The sequence below is a fragment of the Neolamprologus multifasciatus genome, chromosome 7 (assembly GCF_963576455.1).
Source record: "Neolamprologus multifasciatus chromosome 7, fNeoMul1.2, whole genome shotgun sequence".
In the NCBI taxonomy this organism is placed as follows: Eukaryota; Metazoa; Chordata; class Actinopteri; order Cichliformes; family Cichlidae; genus Neolamprologus; species Neolamprologus multifasciatus.
The window spans coordinates 34218508-34235608 of NC_140445.1; the positions used below are offsets into that span (position 1 = coordinate 34218508).

General features: G+C 41.3%; 1 protein-coding gene across 2 annotated transcripts in view; it reads right to left on the bottom strand.

Annotated features, from left to right (window-relative positions):
- Positions 1 to 994: 994 nt before the first annotated feature.
- ehmt1b (euchromatic histone-lysine N-methyltransferase 1b) overlaps positions 995 to 17101 on the bottom strand; it is a 37744-nt gene continuing 21637 nt past the window's right edge. For both annotated transcript variants that reach the window (XM_085167154.1, XM_085167153.1), the window contains exons 4-26: positions 12655 to 12910; positions 12390 to 12538; positions 11944 to 12096; positions 11722 to 11793; positions 11464 to 11566; positions 10217 to 10330; positions 9339 to 9616; positions 8372 to 8604; positions 8078 to 8290; positions 7914 to 7996; positions 7304 to 7410; positions 7020 to 7142; positions 6810 to 6911; positions 5294 to 5398; positions 5048 to 5202; positions 4782 to 4952; positions 4526 to 4670; positions 3684 to 3761; positions 3421 to 3536; positions 3188 to 3274; positions 2438 to 2516; positions 2138 to 2307; positions 995 to 1217 (exon numbers count right to left, since the gene is read on the bottom strand). In XM_085167154.1, coding sequence (XP_085023280.1) covers positions 1028 to 1217; positions 2138 to 2307; positions 2438 to 2516; positions 3188 to 3274; positions 3421 to 3536; positions 3684 to 3761; positions 4526 to 4670; positions 4782 to 4952; positions 5048 to 5202; positions 5294 to 5398; positions 6810 to 6911; positions 7020 to 7142; positions 7304 to 7410; positions 7914 to 7996; positions 8078 to 8290; positions 8372 to 8604; positions 9339 to 9616; positions 10217 to 10330; positions 11464 to 11566; positions 11722 to 11793; positions 11944 to 12096; positions 12390 to 12538; positions 12655 to 12910 — 3282 coding nt within the window. In that variant the 3' untranslated portion in view covers positions 995 to 1027. The remainder of the gene's footprint in view (positions 1218 to 2137; positions 2308 to 2437; positions 2517 to 3187; positions 3275 to 3420; positions 3537 to 3683; positions 3762 to 4525; positions 4671 to 4781; positions 4953 to 5047; positions 5203 to 5293; positions 5399 to 6809; positions 6912 to 7019; positions 7143 to 7303; positions 7411 to 7913; positions 7997 to 8077; positions 8291 to 8371; positions 8605 to 9338; positions 9617 to 10216; positions 10331 to 11463; positions 11567 to 11721; positions 11794 to 11943; positions 12097 to 12389; positions 12539 to 12654; positions 12911 to 17101) is intronic.

The following is a 17101-nucleotide window of genomic DNA, read 5'->3' on the forward strand; positions in this document are numbered from 1 at the left end:
ATTAGAAAACTGGAGATAAAATTAAACTTAAAAAAAACTTTAAAACATTCTCTTATTTTACAAATTATGTTCACTTGGGTAATAAAAATGAAAACAAAAGTAAAAACCTTTGTCAGCACCATTTTCTTTTTTTTTCCTTGCTCATTTTCACTTTAAATCAATTTGTCAACAAAAATGGTGAAAACGTCCGGCAAGTTTCACACCCCGTACACATGCTCAATAAAAAGGTCAGCCAATTTATTCAGACTAGAAACGCCTCAATGCTGAGGAATGGATTAACATTGTTCCACTTTACAACCTATAACCACTTGAGGAGCAAATTAAAAGCAGTCCACTTCTTTCTCTTTAGTAAATTCATCTTCAGGTGTCGTGAAAAATGTCTGAAATGTCCTTTGAAACACTCAAAGATGAATGACACCAAAAAAAAGTGGCAATATAATTTAATATTTATCAGCTAGTTTTGCTGGAATGATTCATGGTCAATAACGGAAAAGGTCAGAAAAGTAACACCCAGCTGTGCGCTGGGGCTGTCTTTGCAAAAGACAAAATTACCCTTAATCAGTGACCTCGAATTCTTTGATGACTTTTGTATAAGTCCACTGAAAATTGTCAGTCGTGTCAAAAAAAAAAAAGAAAAAAAAAGAAAAAGAAAAGGGGGGAGGGGGGGGGGTGAAAAAGGGAAAAACAAAAACGCACAGTTCTGCTTTCCAGCAGTGAAGTATGAAATGTAAAGATCGTCTCTGTGGCGTTTACTGTGCGTGATGACATCACCCCCTGCTGTTCACATTATATACGGCGGAATAATAGAGCAGGAGGTTAGTCCAGGATGTGATTGTGCATCTCGTCTTTAGGTTCTCAACAAAGGTCAGTGGTCCGTGGTTTCAATCCAAAGTGGAGATACAGTACAAGTTCACGAATGAAAGTTTAAAGAGGATGTGGACTGGCGTCCCCGTGTGTCCATCAGTACACGAGGCCAAACTTAGTGTGTGGAGCGTTTGTTTGTTTTTTTTGCTGTTTTTTGTTTTGTTTAGGAGGGACTGGAAGGACTGTTGGAAGAGCTGGTGTCAGGCGACGCGCTGGGCTGCTGCTGGTCCTCAGGTGTGCTGTCCGCCTGCAGGGACGCCATTGCCGCTGATGAGTACCTGCACTTGGATGAGCCACATTCACAGCTGAACACCTTGCTTTTGACTTCCCAGAAGTGGTCACCATAGTTAAATCTGAGAGGAGGACGACAGAGGAAAGGAAATGTTTACATAAAAGTGCTGCTATGCAACCAAAACGACATTTATCTTACAGCCAAAAGCTTCTCGCAGTTCTAAATGTAAATCCAAATGCTGTAAATTCACAGCAGTTAAAAGGTAATTTATTCAAATGTTGCTTGCAAATACAGTCAGCAGTGGTAAAAAGTTAGCATTTTTTATAAATGGTCCATCCACTTTCTGCTGTTTATTCAGGTATGCCACCGACACTGTGGCAGTGTCAATTCAAAGCTCTCCAGATCCCCTTCAGCTCTTCAGCTGACATTACAAAACCAGTTCAGAGACACAATCTCTCCAGTTTGTCCTGGGATCTCCCACCCAGGAAGCTTCCTCAGCTAGCTCATTGTGATGTGGAGTAGCAGTGGGTCAGCTCAGGGCCCCGTGCCTCATTCTTGCATGCCACTGTTGCCCTTAACTGCTGAGGGAGGGAGATGCTGCATTCAGGAGAAAACTGCAGCAAGTCCGGCACGTCTCAAGAGCCAGTATAAATGGCAATGGTACCATGGTGGCCACAAACCAGGGGCTCATTTCTGCCACCTGATCCATGTCACTCTTTCAGTCACCACCCACTCATTTCCCACACGTAAGGGTTGGAACTCTTAAATAGCCATGCTGATCTGTAGCAATTCATCACTATAACATTACTAGACCCCCAGAAACGTATTTGTTTTGCTCTGCTGTCTTGTGCAGCGTTGTTGTTTTTTTTAACTTTGTTTGTTTTTCTTTGTTTTATTTGTTCAGATTTTCTAAGTGGTGGGGGACAAAAAAACCCCCAACAAAACAAAAACAAAACAGGGGACTCTGTGTTATAACAACAACAAACACAACATTGCAGAAAAACAGATAAACATAAATTTAAATAACTTGCTAAAGCTTACCCAAGCTCCTCTCCAGCTTTGATGTTTTCACTGGCAAAGAAGGCAATGTGTGGAAAGCGCAGGTCCTGGTGTTTCGTGAACACTCGACAAGCGAACAAGTTGGGCTCGCACATGTGGTTGAGGAAGCGACTGATATTTCCATAGAAACGAGCATCAATGCAATAGAGATCCTGTGGTTTGCAGAAGGGGGAATAATAAAATAAATGACATAAAACATTTTTTAAAAGAATTCTGCATAGAAGGAAGAAAACCAGAAAACAGTCCAACGTCTATTCAAATTTCTCTTCACTTTTACTTCACCTTGTCATCCAGACTGAACAGGTAAGCATCATTTTGCCTCATCTCTGCTTCTGCTTCAGAGATTATCTCACCGACATACCTGTTCAAAAACAGACAGGCCATGAGGGGCGGGAACATTTTAATATTCATCTTTTGTTCACAAGTTTGTGACATGAACCGTGCAACACACCACAGACTTTACAGCCCAAGCTGGTTTGCAACACCCGTCCCTAGAAGAGTTTTTAAAGCACATTCAGAAAAATCAGTCACATAAGGCACGAACTGCAGTGTACCGAAGGGCCGTAAAAAACAAGGGGCAGCACATTATTCATGACCAATTCCTCTTTGAAAAGCAGTGATTTCAGCCAGGGTCCAGTCTGACTTCTGTAGATAAAAAATCCAAGTCATTTATAACCTTCTGTGTTGGTCAGGCGTGATGTACCACTTCCTTTGCTAAGACAGATATTTCAGATCCTTCCACGCTCCTGTTTAAAACTAAACTTAACCAAACATCTGGTTTTGTATGTGTAATACTTGCATTTAGACTACTGACAGTCGTCTTGGGTCAGTCTTGGGACCATCTGGCAGGAGATAAAGATAAAGCTGCACGTGCAAGAATAGCATTTTAATTTTTCCCAAAATGAAAGCAGAAGTGATAAAACACAAAGTCGTGGCCACTATTCTCCTCGTTTTCAAACTATAAATTATGCTGGGAAACACTGAAGGATCGATCCCTACAAAACAAGCGTTATTGGGCTGTCTTTGACTTACTCGCATACAAAGGTCCCTTGTGGTATGTCTTGCAGTGCTTGAACACCCCAGCCTTTCTTACTGGTCCTGAACAGCTGGAGTCTGGTCCTAGAGGACCAGAAACATCTTTAAGCAACACTCATCTTTTTTACCTTCACACAGCAAGTAGTGCAGCTCTTCACATCAAAACTGTTATATACCCATGCTGGCTTACAAAGCCACAAATCCTTTAAGAGTTTTATTTGTTAAATCACCTGAGTCCGTTTTGCACTACGCGGTTCTTGCAGGTCCTCCAGCAGGAGCACGCATGGTTACACTCAAAGATGAGAGGCGGCTCCTCTCGGCAGAATTCAGGTAGAAGTCGACCACTCTAAACAGGACAATACACACATAGTGCTCTCTATGAGCTTGATGGTTTCAGCGATGGTAGTTACACTAAACTGTAGTGAGTTCATGTTGGGTAAAGCTTATTTCATTAAGGTGTAGGCACACTTTCAGACTCGCAGCCCATTCTTACCTTGTCGTACCAGCAGCGCAGACTGAGCTGTCCACACATGCAGATACTCGCAGAGCAGTCTTCCTTACAAACACAGTACTGCAACAGAGCGGAAAATAACATAGGTCACTTCACAAACTTCACAATGCAAAGAAAAACCTATAGTTCTTTTTAAAATGTCTAATGGCACTGTATTACTGATGGCTTGGATCAAATGCAACACAAAAGACGTTAAAACATTTAACAGTGCCGGAACAGTCTGATCATGCATTCACTCCAAAAGTAAACTTCTGACCACAAGTGTCTGCAAAATTGGGTGATCTGAATCAAACGATTTCAACCTTAGCAACAGAAAGTGGACTGAGATAAGTGAGTGAAATCACAGGACTTCCTGTGAAGTTCTGGTAATGTGCTGTAACTTGTTTCCAGGTTTCAGCTGCACCCTTCCTCCCCTTGGCAGTTATGAGCCAGCATTTGTGGATTCACAACGTGATCGTTTTATTTATTTTTTCTTAAATACAGATCCAAGTACATTGTAAGTTATGATGTGAATTCTGTGTTATGTTGCAACAGTGAAGAATCTTCCATAGATTACTGGGTCCAAATCTGGATCGCCTCCAAAACTTCATCACTTCTAAGTCGAAACGCAAATTCATCTGCAACTTTTTGAGTAAAAAGAAAAAAGGTTTTCTTCTTGAACTGTGTTGACGATACTGGATCTTTGTGTTGATGACAGGGTTTTCTTCTGTAAATCTGAACTTGCTGTTCTTCATGCAGACAGTTTCCTTTTAGTTTGTCTCTTTATCGTTTGTTGTTGGGGTTTAAGTAATGTTAAAAGCCTAATCAGATGGCCTTTAGCTCACCTGTAAGTGTGTTATGTTCCTGTCAATATTCATGGGGGAAGTAACACAGTTTTCGGGGATGTACTTGTAGCCATCTGGGTAAGGTTCACTGTCAACTGCGTTGACACAGGGGATGGGAACTCGCTCTTGCCCTAAAGCTATGTCACTGTAAACGGACAGAGAGACAGTTTAGGTGCTTTAATTTGAAAGAAACAGGTGGACAGAATCTTGACATCGCTATTTATGATGCTTTATCCCTCCCAGCCTGGTCTTTAACCTGTGAAGGGCTTTTTCTTCTGCTCGACTAAGCCTAATGTTTTTGGCATCCCTCTCCTTCCTGTTGGCCTGCAGAGCGGCCCAGGCCTTCGAGTTGTGGCTGCAGCAGTCTGGGGGAGTTTCTCCCTCGCGGTTCTTCAAAAACACATCTGCTCCTCGAGACAGGAGGAGCCTGATGAGACAAAGAACACATTTTACCGACTATCTACGACAACAATTACTTTTTTTAGCGCCGTTTTTATTCAGTAGGTGAGGCTGGCAACTCACGTGATGCAATCCAGGCGATTCTCCCGAGCAGCAATGTGTAGAGGAGAGTCTCCGTGGATGTTGACAGCTTGCAGATTGCAGTGAGCATTCAACAGTAGCTCCGTTATCTCCACACTGCCAGAGAATGCGGCCCAGTGAAGGCAAATGTTTTCTTCCTAAATGAAGATAACCCAAATAAACCCACAATTAGCCAACATTTTTCTGCAAAGGATTTCAAACCTGGGGTGGAGAGACTTCTATGCTAACCTTGTCCCTGATGCTGCAGTCAGCTCCTTTAGTAAGAAGCAGCTTCACCTGGTCTGCATGTTTGTACTCTGTGGCCCAGATCATGGGCGTCCAGCCTCCATCATCCTGTGGAAAATTAATAATGGGCTTGAAAATCACTGAAGAAATACTGAAACAACATCAATCCAACTACATATTGGAATTCCTATTAAAAAAAAACAAAAAACAAACTACTAAGAAGAAAAGCACAGCTTTTAATTTTCAGTCCTCCTGAGTACAGAGTAGTAAAAGAGGAAAGGCTGCTTCATTACATCAAAGCTGTCCTGATGCTACATATAGCAAGTTGCTTCTTAATCCAAGACACATGCAGCAGAGTGCAGCACGTCATGCATAAATTATTCCCAGAGAACCTTTTAAGCCCAGTTACAAAGTGCTTTACAGTAAAAATACACACTGGAAATCCATCCTAGTGTGTCACATGAATGGAAAACAAGTAAATCAATGTTTTTTGTTTTTGCAATGGAAGTTACAGATCATATGAAACATATTATTACTGAGCTTTGAGAGCAACAATTTTTAGTGCAGAGGACATCAGTCAACCAAAACATTTTAGATCAGTGCAAAATGTTTGCTTTGTAGGCAGTACACTGAATAAATAAATAAACTGAATACGAACGCACATCCTAACGGGAATTACTATTATATAAAACTTTGTTTATCATCTCTCAGATCTGAAATTTTAAGAAACTTAAAAGACTAGTGAGGAAGTATTTTAAACAGTTATGGGGAAAGACATTTTTACAGGGTTTCAACAAATGTAGCTAAATTTAGGATTATGTTTTAAATTCTACTTTTAATGTCTCAAAATGAAATTTTGAAAACTGTACAAATTCTCTAGGATTGAGACAAGTTTCATGTGTACTCATGAGCATCCACAACAACTTCATCTATGTTGCTTGTCAGAACTGCTTAAACCATCAGATTTAAGCAACCAGCATTAATTTCCAGGTTTCAAATCTTCTCTGCTTCATTGCTAAGAAAGGAAGGCTAACATATTTTGGACATTTTCAATAACAATGTCAGAAAAATTATTTCTTTGCAGTTTTAGAAAAAGACATTGAGATATTTAACACACACGGAGACCTTATTTTTGATTAATGATGCATTTGAGACTTTTTAAGGACCCTCAGGAACCTGGACACCATCTGTTTCTTTGCCCATGGATCAGAAGCTTGATACCCCCTCATCTACAAAGCAATCATGAAACTACAGCCAGAAAACCAACCTTTTGCTAAGGTTGAAATCAACTGGGAACAGGGTGACTATGGGAAGCTGAAGTGAAAGCACACATGTTTTTTTTTGTTTTCTTATAAACTAGGATAGCTGTTTTTCACTGCTTGTTAAAGCTAAGCTAAGCTAGTCTACACATGGCTCTGTAGTTAACACATAGACAGCAGAGTGCTGCATCCTGAAGCTGTACATTTCAATCTTGCAGCCTCTCCCCTTCTTTCACAAGAGACATTTTAAGTGTACTAACCTGGCAGTTAATATCAATCAGTCCAGTGGACAGAAGGTGCTCAACAATCTTGTAATGGCCAGATTTGGCCGCTAGGTGGAGGCACGTGAACCCTTCAACATCCTGAGAATGGCAGAGGATTTAATTATTGATTCAGGTTTAGTCAAACATTTCACCTGGATCTTTAGTTGGCTGATGGGAACCTCAGAGAAAAATCTGGTGCATATTTACCTTGTGCATGGCACTGGCTCCAGCTCTGAGCAGGTACAGGACCACCTCCATGTGGTTGTTCTCACAGGCTTCCATCAGAGGAGTCCGCTGATCTTCATCACACATGTCCAAGTTTGCACCAGCCTGAAACATCAGACAAACAGCTAGTGTAAAACTGCTTCCACAAAATCAGAATCATTAATATTAGAATAAACCTCTGGTTGAGATTTTTATTTTAAGGTTTTTGTCAGAAAGTTACTCAAAGTTTAATATTTCCGTCAGAGAGATGTGACGCACAAGGTTACCTGAACAAGCATGTGGCAGATGTCTTTGTAACCTCCCTCTGCTGCTGCGTGCAGCGGGGTGCGTTTATTCTGCGATTCCATCTTAAAGTTCGGGTCAATGCCGTCCACTGGAAGGTAAAGGAAGGCGAGTAAGATGCATGAAAATACCTGCCAACGTTTATGTTTAAAAAAAATCCCCCCCCCCACACTTCTGTGTAAACTGTGCCAGCTGTCCAGCTTAGAGCAGAGCTAGTTTTGATGGATAATTTGTGTTTTTTAATGGCATCATTTGTGATTTTACAATTAGTATTTGGATCAAAGTCGGCAACTTCTTGTCACATGTTGGATGCATGTGACAAGAAGTTGCCAGCTTGTGGTGACAGATGGGCTGAAATTGTATACAGTGTGTGGACTGTGTATTTAGGCTGGGGGTCAAGGACTTTGGTAGCATTAGACAAACACAGAAAACTTACAAATGCATGTGGTAAAATTATTCATAATAAAATTTGAGGGTCATGAAAATTACACCAGCTTCCCGGAAGAAAGACCAAAACTAATCTTGGCAGACATCGCTACAAGGTGAAAAATGAAAATGAGTGCAGATGACAGAGCCTGAATGGGATTTACGTACCCAACATGAGCAGGACCTTCTTCAGTTCTCCTTGCTTGGCAGAGAGGTAAAGTTGTTTAGGGTGGAAGCGCAGTTTCTTGGGTCTGATCAAACAGACACAAAAAAATGAATTAGCTTGTAAATGGCTCGTGGTCTTTTAGGTGAATTAAGGTGGGTTTACTTACTTTTCTGTGTCGAGAGCCACCAGGATGCTCTCTAGAGTTTCTCTGGGTCCTGGAGTGAGTGTACACAGGGCTGTTGTTGCCATCCCAGCCTGCAGGGGGGCAGCCCTGGAGGACCCAGGAACAGCAGATGTGTCGAATCCATGTGCAGAACGAACAGGCAGCGAACTGTCAGCCCGGCCACTGACTTCAGCCCCCACAGTTAAACAAGAGGAGCTAGAAAACAAGTGAGAACAAAAGTTTAAGTTCGGCGTTTTGTAATAAACAAACAAAATAGTTCCAAAGTTGCATTTTTACCTGCCAGTGGTCGTGTCTGCTCGGCCCTCGAGGGCTCCAGGCGTGGCTGGCCCATGTTCAAGAGCAGGGGGCACCGTGGAGGTGGTGTCAGCCTTGGCAATGGTGACCTCCTTGGCCTTGCTGGCCTCTTCTCCGCAGTGAGGACAGAAGCTTTGACCTTTCAGCACTGAGGCACAAGCGTGATGGAAACGGTGAGAGATGTTCACATCTGGTTGGCACTCCATGAAGGTCCCCTGTGCAGGAACAACAAACAGTCTCTGTAAACAAACATTCACAAAGCACATGTCCTCTGACCACGTCTCACATGGAAACAGTGTCTAGGTTGCTTCTGTAAACCTACAATATTCACTCATAAGAGCCCAAAGGAGCAAGAGCCCTACAACCAACATCTGCCAAACAAGAATGGTGAATGATGTGAGAGTCCGCCATAATGAAAACAATTACTTCAAGTTTCTCCTGATAAAGTTAGTTCTTCAGGATACTGAATGACGACGTGTACTTAATGAGTGAAAACTTACTGACATCTAAGTGTCATCCAGGACTCACACTTAGAAATCTGAGGCACAAATTAGGAAAGTGTTTAGTCAAGACTGTCAAGCACAAACTAAACTGTGTGGTCTTATGTATCTGTGAACGTACTGTGTGTATAAACATATTAGATGAGTTACACGTTCCTTACAGGAGCTATTAAAAGGCCTTGAGGTATGAGTAAAGGAGCCAGAGAAAACGGAAAACCTCAGTGGCTTCATCGAGAAATGGCAAACGTATCACATGCTGTGTCCTGTGTGAAAGCCTCATTAACCCCAAAGAACTGAGATTAGTGCAGCTTCTTCAATCTTCAGAGTAAATGCAGAGCCATTTACCATGCAAGTGTTTCATCTGTGTAAATTGTTCCATTTGTGACAGTAGCTGCCAGTTAAACTGCAGCCAGAGGCCTGAAACTGATTGGCACGCAGTTTTCACTCACCGCTCTGCAGAAGAAGCCGCAGCCCGGACAGCACTGGTGCTTCACCATGCCGTTGCGATGGTCCTCGCACAGAACGAGTAGCTGAACGGAGTTGGAAGGACGCATCATTTCATGTTTCACTACAGCGTCCTGGCAGCGAGTCAGCTGTCCATCTACACTCTCTGTGGCCATGCACTTCCTGTCTGCCAGAATGAGAATTTCTCGACTCTTGGGGGTCTCCATGCGGCAACTGCAGAGCGGAAGCTCCTGAGCCTCCTCAACCGCCGACCCTGAAGTGTCTGAAGAAAGAAAAGAGCGTGGCCAATGAAATCAGCCACATTGGTCTCACCAGGAATAGAAAACTATTTATTCAAATCAACAAAACAAGACATTTAACCCTTTATCACCCAAATATCATAGAAGCCCTCTGGAGGTTTGTTGGTTTTTTTTTGTAATTTTGGGTGTAAAACTTGCAAATTAAAATCGAATACTCAATCTTCACCACTCTCTCAGTTCTGTAGCATTTTGTCTTTTAAAACCTTGTGGCTCCATTGCATTGAACGTGTGCACTATAACAGCTCCTGATTCACACGAAGGGAAGGAAAGTAAAAGAAAAAAAAAAGATCCAGCAACCATATTAACAACCAACTTCACAGCAGAAATAAGCATGCTTACAGCCTGCTATGAACACACTTCTGGCATCTGGATAGGTTCCACTTCGATAACAACTCTTGAGTGGTGGGTTTTTTTTTTTTTTTAGTAAGTAACTCATCCACCTGGATACTGAAGTTAGGGGTGTAGATGCTTCGACGGGTTTTGTGGCACAGGCAGGTGGAGCCAATCTGTGTCTGAGGCCTTACCTCTGGTAACTGGAGTGACTGAACTAGACTGAATCTCACCTTTGCTGGGTGAAGGCGTGCTGAGGCTGACAGGTGGGACAATCTGCGTGTACTCCTTGTGATCATGGGGTTCGGCTGGAGTTAGAGCCTGAGGCTGAACAGCCACCTCCGGCTCTGTGAGAAAGACGAAGGATAAGAAAATACTTAAGGAAGAGCCTTGGTGAAAAATGTTCGGACAAGATATAATTATGGCATTTTTCCTTTAGTTCAAAGCAGCTGCAGAAGTGTAGATGTATATCAAACAGGAACAACAAGTGCAACCAGTTGGGTGCTGGGTTTGAACTGTGCCATGTTTTCAGACCAACGTGGATCTGAAGTTTTAGTCAGCTTGCAATCTAACTTTTGTCATTTTAGTCAATAAAAGTCAAAGCCACCCTGTAGAGTCTCAGACAGATTTTAGGGTTTAGCAGAGGCTTAAACTCATGCTTTTAGAATCCAATTTTTACCCAGAAGATCACCAGCACTGTGATTATATACATTTTTAAAGCTCATTTTATTAATTGAGCAACTATTTACACAAATATAATATACTTTTAAAATTAAATTGTCAAAAATGGTCAGAAAATACACAGATTTCTGCCAAAATAAGCTAACTTAACTGTGTGCTGTAATCCTGCGTGCATGTATACTGAAAAATACTGTCCACAGCCAGATACATATGTATTTTTCGCTACCAAACAGCTGGAGACGTGGCCTAGGGTTGGGTTAAGAGATATAAAATGAGGCAATATTGCCAGTAAAGCTTTCTCCACCTCTCACATGGGATTTCAAGCTCCCTCTAAAAAAGGAACCTGAATCAAGGACACAGACAGAGCTGCTGCAACAATTGAGAGCTTTGTTTATTGTTTATTTTGTGAATGTGCAGTTCAGATCTGAAGTCTGAAGTCGAGAAATAAACCCACCAATCAAGGTGAGCAGCACACAAACAATTCACATGTTTTTGAACTAAAATGACTGTTTCTGTCAGTCTGGCAGCAGGTAAAGAGGTGAAAAGTTTATTTAGAAAAGAATCTAAATAAAGCCAGTGTATAAACCGATACTGAATCTATTAGGTGGCTAAAATCAGTTCACTGCTGAACATTTACCCAGCAGTACATAGTTTCAGTTTCTGGGGTTAATGTCGGTTTCAGAGAATTACTTTCTGTCATCCACTTGCGACATGTTTCTCTCAAGAAATAGCATCAGTCAGCCTGAGAATATTGAGATAGGTGATTGGGTGGATGTGCATATAGAGGAACAGCGATCACCTTTGGACTTCATCCTCCTTTTTCGTTTCCTGGAGGGCCGGAGCCATGCGCTGTCTGCTTTTGTTTTCTTTTTCAATTTTTTCTTCAGACTCGACTCTGTGCTCTGATGCAGGTGAGAGTTTGGCCACAGGGATGATTTTAATAACAGAGAGAAACAAGAAAAAAAACCAAAAAACAAAACACATCAATTCTCTTCCATTTTTAGCTAAAAGAGGTGGTATGAGATGCAGTTGGAGAAGTGGTGGCGAGCGGTCTTACCAAGTCAGATTCAGTGCCTTCTTCCTCCAACTCTTCCTCTCCAGATTCTTCAGAATCCTGCTCGTCTTTCACCTCCACCAGGAAAAGCAAACAGAATTCATCAGTAGCATTTAACACATAAGACTTTCACTGCAACGCATTGCATTCACAGTTATTCAGAGTTCCCACAAAGAAACAACCACACAAGATTTCAAGAGAAGGAAACAACTTTTATTCTCCAACCTGAGCGATGGATTCAGAGGTTTCCTGCGCAGCACTTTCCGGTTCTTCTGATGGCTGCTGTTGTTCCTCCTCTTCAGACTCCAGATCTTCTGACTCTTCATCCTCAGATGCATTTCCCACTTTCTCCCCATTTATGCTGGCCACCTCTTTAGCCTGCAAGACAACAAATGGAAGAAAGTGGATGTAATGTTATATCTTAAACTGCATGCCTTAACAGCCGCATCTCAGCATTTCCGCGGTCATAAATGAACCTGAACAACTTCCCTTTAACCTTACCATACCAACAGTCCTGGTCTGTTTAAAAAACTAGGAAAAGTTGTCAGAGAAGAGTGCATGAGAAGCGTAAGACTGTATGAATGTATGAGATGTGCCTCGAGAGGCTAAATGAATACGTGTTACGCTTTCTTTTAATTTTGCAAATTTTTGAAAAGATGAGAAGCACAGACCTCTGGACTCTTGGCAGTCTGCTGTAGTTCCTTAAACATTTCCAGCACAGTTCTCTGCTTTAGCACTTTGGTTTTCTTCTTGGGAACCAAGCTGTACATTCCCATTCGCCTCTTCTTCTTACGGGATGACAGCGCTCCCGAGTAAGAGCCTAGAGCACAAGAGAACACCACATTTACAGCAGAGTGTTGCCGCAGACAAACATTACACTCTGCTCCAATTTTTAGTGCGTTAGCTTTTGTGATGTGTCGCTGGAGTCAGTCTAACCTAGCTGGAGCTTGGCTTGGACAGGAGCAGGAGAAGCCGAAGGAGCTGCCGGTTCTGCAGGAGTTGGAAGTGGCTGTGGTGGAGGAACAGGTGCTGGTGAAGCTGATGATGCAGTTTGTGCTGAAGATGGTGTATCTGGTGGACTCTGAGGTAGGTGGTTCTGAGAGGGTGACTGCGGTGAGGATTTCTGCAGGTCGGGTGCAACATGAGACTCCATTTTGGCACTCTTTGCTTCCCTTAATTCCCTGTTAAGAAGCTGCAGAGTGGCAAAAGCATTTAGGATCAATGTGTTACAAAAGGTTTCCTCATGGTTAGTTCTTGTTTTATTTCCTTGTTTTTAAAACCAATTTTCATTCAAATGGATTTGTTCCAGCTCCAGGATCCCCCCCTCCCCACTCTATTCAGGGACTCCATTAGAGCAGCTTAGCATGATTCAAGTACAAAATAATCCATATTTATCGTATACTAAGCCCTGGTTCAGCTGATCAGCTCATCCTCTGTCTCCTAACTTTAAACCTGTGCTCACAATCAGAGCTGTGGGTCTGAGATGTCCACATAAGTGAAATCTGCACGCACTGACATCATAAAGAGCCAAGAACAGAAAAACTCCCTCAAACTTGAGTTTGTAGAAGTAAACCAATTGAGCTACAAAGAGTGACTTCATTATCTGAAACTGGATATGCTTAATATAAGCATATGATTGTAACAGTATATTTATGGCAGAATAAGGAAAGTAAACAAGGCCCAAATTTATTTTATTTTTTAAATAAAACCTAAATATACACACACTTAAGTAAAATAAAGCCAACATTTTTAGTGCTGTAATGTCCACATAGTGAGCTACGGTTTTACAACCATTCAATTAAATATTTCCAAGTAAGAAGACTCAAATACACGAAGGCTCCATCATTGCCTGGGGCTTCATTTCAGCAGGAGAGTACCATCAGATTTTGAACCACCATTCATTACCATCTGGAAAGCTTCTAACTGGCAACAGCTTCATTTTTTCAGCATGAAAATACAGACTACAATAGAACGCTATTAGCCATGGACTGGCCTCCCAACGCCTGAACCTCAACATTACTGAAGCAGTGTGGGATCAATGTGACAGAAAATTACAAAAAGGCTGCCGACATCAAAAAAGGAACTTTGAATGTCCTTCGAGAAGCCTAGAGAGTTATTCCTTACTAGAAGGTTTCCTAAGAGACGCCAACGTGTGTTGAAAAATGAAGGTGGTCATTTAACTGTTTTTGCCTTATATTCATTTTATATTTGCGCATGTTTCTATACATCACTGAACCTCCCTTTCATTTTCCTGAAAACATATAAAGCAATGAGTAGTTGCTCGAACTTTTGCACAAACACATTTTCTTATATACTGCTAGCTAGTTAATCTGTATCTATAACCGAGTATCTAAAGTGTGTAAACAAATATAGTGGAGTAAATGCTGCGCCCACTCTCTAGACTCCCCTCTGCAGGCTGCAGCTATTCCTGCTAGAGAGCCAGGATGGCTAATTCCAGCCTGCAGCTATTTTATTAAGAAATATCCTAAGTTTTATTCAAAGATGCAGAAGATAATGTGCACAGATTTTATTTTAACTTCCTTATGCAGTAATGCTGTCGCTGTGTAAAACAAGCGAGTAGTGGAAGGGAGCAGCTAAAAACACTTCTTTCTCTGTCAATCTCTTGCTCTTTTAAAAAAAAAATAAATAAATAAATAAAGATTTAATTTATTATTTTATCTTTCACCAAGTGAGTGGCAGACAGGAAATGACAAGCAGTAAATAGCTCAGGGCTGACTTGAGCCTGGGCTTCTGCAGTAGGCTTACAGCTTATGGGTCACTTGCTAAACCAGGTAAAATTCATGAAAATACTGACTGTAAGAAATATAAAGTGGTTTTACATGTCCGAGCACAATATCAGTGTCACAAATGCAAGATTAGTGAAGCCTGTGAAGCCTTCAGCTGTCAGCCATCTTGGCTTTTTGAAACTGAAACTAGGGGCTGGATCTGACTGTGAAACTGATGGTCACAGCACGCCCAGTAGCCAAAGAGCACACCCTGGATAATCCTCCTCTTTTATATCAATAATGACTGCAACTGAATCAAATTAGGGTGTTTTAAACAGCCTGAAACTACTGACTGAACCCATAAATTCTTCAAGGTTTTTACTGAGGTCACAGGACAAGGAACTGAGGCTGTATAAAACTGGTCACCAGATGCTGGCCAAGAATGCAGGCTTAACTTTTACTGGACTTACCATTGAGCCCTGTGTTTGCTATAATTTGCTCTTGTTAAAATCTTGTTCATTCGTATCGTTTATCATCTGCCTTCATATTAGATTAGAGAAGCCGCCTGTTGAGCAGCTGGCTCGATGAACCTCAGAGTGAAGAACTTGTGTGCCCCATGTCCGCTTCTGCTAATCAAACCAAAAGGTCTGAGAATTAAGCCTGCTTCCTGCTGCAGACAAGTAATACAAATCTATCTATATTTCAGGAAATGTTTAAGATGTTTACATTTTTACATATCTAACAAGTTTTGCCTGATAAAAAAATAAAAAATAAATAACTGTTCCAATCAAGAAACAATTTCCTTGTTTTTTTTCTGTTTTACAAAATATGCCTCAACATGTTTGCCCAAAAGTAAGTAGACATTAAAAGTTTAGGCGCCAGAACCACAACCAATTTAAGTGCTAAAAATCGTTATCAAACTGGCTGAAAAATAAAAAATTAAATTTAATACTTATGCACTAGACCCCTATTCTCCAGGATAACACTGCTGTGTTTTTACATGATAGAAAAATGTCATATCCAGATATCAATGACACAGCATGCAAAACGAGATTAGACCATGCATCAGACAGCCTCTGATGAGGATGAAAATAAGAGCTACTTAGACAACATCCAGCTAAGTAAAATGCTTTGAAAAATATGCAAGAAACCTGTTTTAAACCAAATATTGCAGACGGCCAATGACACCCCTCAGCCTCCTAGACGATACCCCTATGGTATCAATTTAAAACTCCTACATTACTTCGTTCTTGAGTCATGTCATTCATAAACTTGGGTCTCCGTGATGCCTGCCTCACTGGCTGGCAGGGTGATGACACCCATCAGCCTTTAAGGGCTGAGGGGTTTAAAAACAAACAAACAAATAAAGTCTCATCAGGTAGGATTTAAAAATAAAATTTGATCAGTTTTTTGTTTGGTTTTGTCTTTTTTTTTTTTTTTTTGGGGGGGGGGGGGGGGGGGGGGGGGGGGTCAATTTCCAATTAAAAGTTTCACTTTTCACCAAGGAGACCCATTACATTTGTTGTGGTTTGCACAAGTGCTGCAGGTAATTCTTCTTATTGAGAAATGTGCACCCACATGAGGTGTTTCAATGGTGGCAAGTTCTTCCTTCCACCCATCTTAGTTTTAATGACAATCATTTCAAAAGCAAAGTTCCACAAAGGTCCCAATCTCTTCCATTTCCACTCTGCTCCTTATTAAATGTTCCTGTCAGCACCTTTGTAAACAGTTCTTAAGCGGTAGGAACTTTTAGTGACATTTCAGGTAACAAAGAGTGGCAAGATAAGATCCTTTTGTGAAAAGAGCCACAGGTCTAAAAAGGAAGCCGTCATGCTCGAGTACACAATTATATAATTCTGTTTCGACAGCTTGCAGCTTCGAGTTTGGGGAAGCTGTTTTTCTGGTTCATCAGGACAAAATACACATTCGCAAAGCCAGATCTATAAAGAAATTGTTCTTTGTGATTTGCCTAGTCAAATGAAGGCAAAAACCACAAGAAACAAGAAAAAATTGGGCTGGCCTACATAGTCACTGACCTCAAGGTCATCCAACACCCTTGGGATGAAATGAATAACACACCATTACTCAGAGGAAATGTGGTTGTGGTCAAATTGCTTCTAATACCTGCCTTTATAGTCGCAGATTAACCCTGTAAGCTCTAACATCAGGGTTAGGGTTGATGTGTTGCAGCATGCATGAACTACTACTTTAACACAGCTTTGTAACCATTCACACTCAAGTGTGAGGCACCCAAATGCTAAGGTGTGGATACTCAGACAGAAATGACCACGCTTCAGCACTGGAAAAGAAATGGAAAAAGTTCAAACAGGAAACAAAATGTATGAGGAGGATGTTTTCTGCAGAACATCTCATCTTTTCCTACGTTTTTAGCATCTCCCTCTTTGCCAGCTGGGAATCTGAGAACTCCTGTGTTGATGTATGATAGAGCTGCTGATATAAAGCATAATGCAAGCCTCTAGCAGTTTAATAGTACCCTAACTATGAAACTGCTATTAAAATTGCATACAGGGCAATATAAGCTGTATTACTATAAGAGTTGCTGCAGGGATAAACCTGTTGTATATTGTAAGGGCATTTCTGAATTACAGATTTTTCCAATTTGGCCTTCAACTATTTTTATTCCTTAAGGTGTCGAA